At 35.7% G+C, this 6,206-nt stretch overlaps 1 protein-coding gene across 1 annotated transcript; it reads right to left on the bottom strand.

Annotated features, from left to right (window-relative positions):
* Positions 1 to 1,193: 1,193 nt before the first annotated feature.
* LOC133830669 (chaperone protein ClpB1) lies at positions 1,194 to 5,689 on the bottom strand. The gene is made up of 7 exons (XM_062260692.1): positions 5,550 to 5,689; positions 3,929 to 5,106; positions 3,631 to 3,812; positions 2,921 to 3,543; positions 2,361 to 2,640; positions 1,980 to 2,177; positions 1,194 to 1,756 (listed from the first exon to the last, which is right to left on the bottom strand). The coding sequence occupies exons 2-7, from the start codon at positions 5,079 to 5,081 to the stop codon at positions 1,457 to 1,459; spliced, it is 2,736 nt and encodes a 911-aa protein (XP_062116676.1). The 5' UTR covers positions 5,082 to 5,106; positions 5,550 to 5,689; the 3' UTR covers positions 1,194 to 1,456.
* Positions 5,690 to 6,206: the final 517 nt, after the last annotated feature.

Below are 6,206 nucleotides of genomic sequence, written 5' to 3'. Positions count from 1 at the left end.
AATGAAAGAAAAGAAATTAAAAAAAAACATAAATATGATAAAAAAAATGTGGCATAATTATTTATTTTTTAAAATTTATAAAAAAAAAATCTCATAAATACGAACTTCCATATCAAAAAGTCATAAAAAAAAGTACAAAAAAATATTATGAAAAAAATAAATAAAACACTACAAATGCGAAAAAATAGATATATGAATAAAAATTAAAAAAAAGAAGAGAAGATAAAATAATGGAAAAATAGAAAGAATAAAAAAAATGAAGGGAAAAACTGGTAGAAAAAATGAAAAAAAAAATAGAAGAAAAAAAGAAACAAATCTGAAAAAATAATAAAAAAATAAAGGAAAAGAAATTAAAAAAAAAACATAAATATGATAAAAAAAAATGTGGCATAATTATTTATATTTTAAAATTTATAAAAAAAAAATCTCATAAATATGAATTTTAAGATCAAAAAGTCATAAAAAAAAGTACAAAAATTAAATATCTATATTTTTTAAAAACCTTAAAAAACTCATAAATAAAAAATTCCTAATTATAACGCCATAACAAATATTTATTGATCATTACTATTATTTTTTGAAGTGATATTACTATTATTAGAATTATGTTCTTTGTGCACTTTCTATTTTATGTATAATTATATGTTTCGACACTTTATTTATGTATCTATGTTGTAAAAAAACGTATAAATGTAGATGAACGAATTATATGTAAAATAACTTATTTTCAACAATGAACATAATAAATATCTATTTTTTTCTTCTAAATTTGACAATATATATTTATTAATATAAAAATCTATTAATAAATCAAATTTAAACATATGAAAATTAATAAGGAGCGTGTTGATAGCTTTGAATATAACTACATTTTTCTTTATCCAATAATTAAACAAAATTACTTATTTAATATATAAAATAAGACATTAAATTAAACTTTATATCCACAAATAAGATTTTTAGAATAAAATATGTATAACTATTTTAATATAAATTAAATTTTACATGTAATTTGCTTATTATCATACCAACCCATGTTTTGTATACATAAATACATATATTTATATTGTACGGAATTAATTAGTTTGTGTTTTGAGAACGGGAGATAATATTAGCCAATGGTATTGACTCGTCTTACGTACTAGTTTACAAGTGAAAGCAAATTTAGAGTGAAAAAGATGTGCTAATAATAATTCACAGAACACCAAAGATATTTCTCATTTCAGCTCAGTGAAAAAACTCGATACTCGTTCATTCTTAGTATTACAAATAACAACCAAACAAAAATGCAACAAAATAATAAAAATGAAAGCCAAATACACAAAGGGGAATGAGTCCTGACCCTAGAGTTCCCCATCTTTCACCTTTCAGCTTTTAAAAGTAGAAATTTCAAAACACTGAAAACCATTCAAAATATAAACATTAATAATCTTCAGCACCAATTTTTTTTCTTTTTTTACTCAATCATCTCTTCATCATCAATAATTTCCTCTATCTTCATCTTCTTCACGGCCTGGGCTGCAGCATCATTCTTTACTCCATTGGGTAGTTGAATGAGAACATCCGACTTTTGACCAGTGGCTGCGTTGACCAGACCTCCATTCTTCTCAACTCGGTAAGCCAACTCGGACCCACTTAGCCCTGCGTCTATAAACACAGTAGAGTTCTCGTCAATCTCTTCCCTCACAAGCATTCTTGATAGCTCTGTCACCACCTTCTTCTCAAGCCATCTCCTGATTGGTCTGGCACCATAAACCTGTAAGCCAACAAGCAAGTACAGTTAAGTATTGCCATAAAATATACAAGTATATTACAAACGAACATATGATCTCTTTTAAATACCCCCGAAGTTTCTCCATGGAAATCTCAAATCAAAGTATAACTTAAATAAGATATAAACTCTTTTTAACTGAAAACCAAAGGAGTTGTTTGTAGCATCTAAAATCAAAAGTGGGACACTGGGTGGGACATGTACTTACAGGGTCATAACTCTCTGCCAAGACACAGTCCAATGCTGCATCAGTCACGCCCAAGGCAATTCCTCTCTCAGCTAGTCTGCCTGCTACATCCTTCATTTGTAGCCTCGCAACCTTCCTCAGCTGTTCGTGGGAGAGAGGATCAAACACTACAACTTCGTCGAGCCTATTCAGCAGCTCTGGACGGAAGTGCTTCCTCACCTATCATATACCAATGGTGGATTTGTTAGTACAACAAGAAAAAAAACGGTATGTATTTACACCATGAAAGATCGTTTATTTCTCTACATCCTAGAAATCTCCCAAACACTCAACAAAGTATAGTCCAGATATTGGAGCCTTTCTAATAAAAAAATTGTTGAAGATGAAGCATGATATATATACCTCTTGCATGACTCGGTCACGAGCAACTTGCATTGAGCATTTGCCCATCAACCCAGAAAGGAGATGCTCAGCTCCAAGGTTCGAGGTCATGATAATGACAGTGTTCCTAAAGTCCACAGTACGGCCTTGGCCGTCGGTTAATCTTCCATCGTCCAGAACTTGAAGAAGGGTGTTGAACACAGATACGTGTGCTTTCTCCACTTCATCAAACAGCACAACACTATAAGGCCTCCTCCTCACAGCCTCAGTGAGTTGCCCACCTTCATCATGTCCAACATACCTGAAAAACACATTAAGATCAAAGTCAGCTTCATTTTCATCATGAAATATATAAATGGTAAAGCAAGGTATACGTGGTCTAGAAGTAGAATTGGGTACATGGTAAGAAGCAACAGGTTCATCTAAAGCCCATGCCTACATGTCGATATTTTCACTAACATCTAGTGACCAAATTTATACACTTTTTATAGCAATTTTAAGAAGCATTAGAAGCCTAAATGTTCAAAAGTGGTCCTTCAAACCGACCAAACATGATGTTGATAAAGTGAAGATAAACTTACCCAGGTGGAGCACCAATCAAGCGAGAAACAGAGTGCTGCTCCATATACTCAGACATGTCTATTCTCACCAGTAAGTTTTCATCATCAAAAAGTTGCTCAGCAAGAGCCTTGGCAAGCTCGGTTTTACCAACACCAGTTGGACCCAAGAAGAGGAACGATCCAGTTGGCTGTTGAGGACGTCCTAGGCCAGCCCTCGACCGCAGCACAGCCTCAGCAACAGCAGCAACTGCTTGGTTTTGTCCCACTACTCTCTTGTGCAGCCTATCAGCGAGCCCAATCAACCTGTTCTTGTCATCTTGGCCGAGCCTTGTAACGGGGATTCCTGTCCAACGGCTCACAACCTCGGCAATTTGATCGGGTCCAACAGTTTCTGTTAGCATTAGGTTGTCATCAGTGCTCCCCTCAAGCTGTGCTATGGCAGATTCCACCTCTTGAATTGCCCCATATCGCAAGTCAGCAGCTCTGGCCAAATCATATCTTCTTTCAGCCTCTTGTAAAGCAATGAGAAGCTCCTCACGTTTCTGCTTGAGACGTCTAATCTCATCAATCCTTTCTTTCTCCTTTCTGTACTTCATCATCAGTGGCTGGAGCTTGTCTCTTAAGTCGTCAAGCTCTTTCCGCACCTAAAAGTAAAATAAATGATTGTTAATACAGACACAAATTTATCTGACTGAAACTTCTACACTGAACTTCAAAAACCCAATACTCACTTCAACTAGACGAGCTTTGCTAGCCTTGTCCTTCTCTTTCTCGAGTGCATGGAGCTCAACTTCAAGCTGCATTCTCTTTCTTTCAAGGTTATCAATCTCTTCAGGCTGGCTATCAAGCTGGACTCTGACATTAGCACAAGCCTCATCAACAAGATCAATGGCCTTGTCAGGAAGATGTCGGCCTAAACAATTAAAACAAAAACACGAATCAATAACAGGACTTCCCAATCAAAATCACAACCACTAACCGAGATTATAAACAAAAGTACTTTTTTACCATTGTAACTTACGGACATACCTGTGATATATCGGCTTGATAGCTGAGCTGCAACAACAAGAGCCCTGTCCTGGATCCTAACACCATGATGGCCTTCGTATCTTTCTTTCAGACCTCGTAGAATGCTAATTGTATCTGGAACACTAGGCTCGGCCACATAAACCTGTTGGAACCTTCTTTCAAAGGCAGCATCTTTTTCTACGTACTTTCTGTACTCCTCGAGAGTAGTTGCCCCAATGCACCGAAGCTGACCTCTAGCTAACATTGGTTTAAAGAGATTAGCGGCATCCATGGACCCTTCTGTCCTGCCAGCACCAAGAACTAGGTGTATCTCATCAATGAAGAGAATAACCTTCCCTTCAGCCTCTTCAACTTCTTTCAATACAGCTTTAAGCCTCTCCTCAAACTCTCCTCTATACTTAGCCCCAGCGACCAGAGCTCCCATATCCAATGCTATGAGCCTCACATCAGCAAGATTACTTGGGACATCGCCTCTCACTATTCTCTGCGCTAATCCTTCAACCACGGCAGTTTTACCAACTCCGGGCTCTCCAATAAGAACTGGGTTGTTTTTAGTTCTCCTCGAAAGAATCCGAACAACTCTCCGGATTTCCTCGTCACGGCCAATGACAGGATCAAGCTTTCCTGCCTGCTCTACAAGGTCCCTTCCATAAGTCTTTAATGCCTGGAAATTAGTATCTCCAGAAGCACTTTCCACTTTCTTTCCATCTTTCCCGCGAAGCTTTTCAACCTCGGATTTCACTCGCGCAGTAGCAACACCAGCTTCTTTAAACAAATCTCCGATTTGGGAATCCTCCAAAAGGCCTAGAATCAACTGATCGACGGCTAAATGAGTGTCCCCGCGTGATTTCTGAGCCGCCTGTGCTCTCCGAATTGCTTTGATAAGAGATGTACTAGCTGGTATATCTTCTGGGGGAGGACTCTGAGATGGGAGTTTCTTCATTGCCTGATTAAAGACTCTCTCCACAGACTTTGGAGCACCTTCATTACCACTGGCATTGGCAATAGCTTGGCTAAAAATGCCGCTTAAATCATTGATCAACGCCACAGCAAGATGGAGTGGTGTGAACTGGGCATGGCTCGCACTCATTGCCAGTTCATGAGCTGCAGCTATAACCTCATTGGTCTTGTGAGTGAACTTGTCTGGATTCATACTTGCTTTGTCTGTTAGATAGTACCTAAGAAGAAAAGGGCCAACGTAAGCTATAAGAAAACTCTCAACCATAACTTGCGAGACTACGCAATACCCAATTAAAAAATTCAAATGTTCATGGATATGTCAAAAACAGATAGAATAAAAAAAATGATCAAAACCCATTTTCTAATTTTGAACATCATTGGAATCAAGAAAAATAGATATGTTATCTATTAAAAAAAAGGATCGAACAGAAGTTGAATGATCAAGTGTCAAGAGCCAGTTTCAACTTATAATATTAAAGAAAACATAACTATAAGAACAATGTATCTTCTTATTACTAAATCAAAAGATTTTGATTATACCCTGTTTTCATAACAGGGAATTCTCAGTTCAGATGTATACAGAAAACCAGAAAACGAAAAAGAAAACATAAAGATCAAAGAAAGAAAAGCAGAGAAAGAAGAGATAGAGGCAGCCTCATACCTTGAAGCGACTCAAAAATTGAGTATGAACTTTTTGCGTTGCGGATATTTACAGTTGCTGTCGAAGAAGATAGATATATATATATCGGTTTAGATTATGTTTCAGTTTTTGTTGGAACTTCTGTGTGAAATGAATGAGAAAAATGAGAGCAGAGTGTGGCTTTTGTTGAGGAAGCCGATACGTCTGGAAGGTCCCAGCAACAGAACCGCCACTCCCATCCTAGAAACTACTAGAGAACCCTTGCACTTACTAGTACTTTCCAATTTTTGATATATATTTTTTAATTAATTAATATTTAAAAATAAATAAATTAGTAGTTACCTTATTTGTCATCGGGAATTTTACACACGTGACCTTATCACGTATTTTGTAGAAAAGATTATAAAATTAAGAAGAGTAATTATAATTTTTCCTTCTTAGAAAAAAACCACGTGATTTTGTTAAATTTCGAGGAATTTTTTTATATTTTAGCAATTAAAAAAAAAAATCTCTCTCGTTTTGTAAAGGTTTAACGGAAACTATTGGGTAGAGACTCATTTATTAGTCAGTGTGTTTATTACAACTTTAGTACCTTTACTATGAATAATCATCGTCAAAATCACTAAAAAAATAATATGAATTTAGAAATTAATTTTTTCATAATACCTTAATTATCTT

This window comes from Humulus lupulus, chromosome 4 (assembly GCF_963169125.1).
Source record: "Humulus lupulus chromosome 4, drHumLupu1.1, whole genome shotgun sequence".
NCBI lineage: Eukaryota > Viridiplantae > Streptophyta > Magnoliopsida > Rosales > Cannabaceae > Humulus > Humulus lupulus.
The sequence above is the reverse complement of the archived record's forward strand: the minus strand, read 5'-3'. Positions and strand labels throughout refer to the sequence as shown.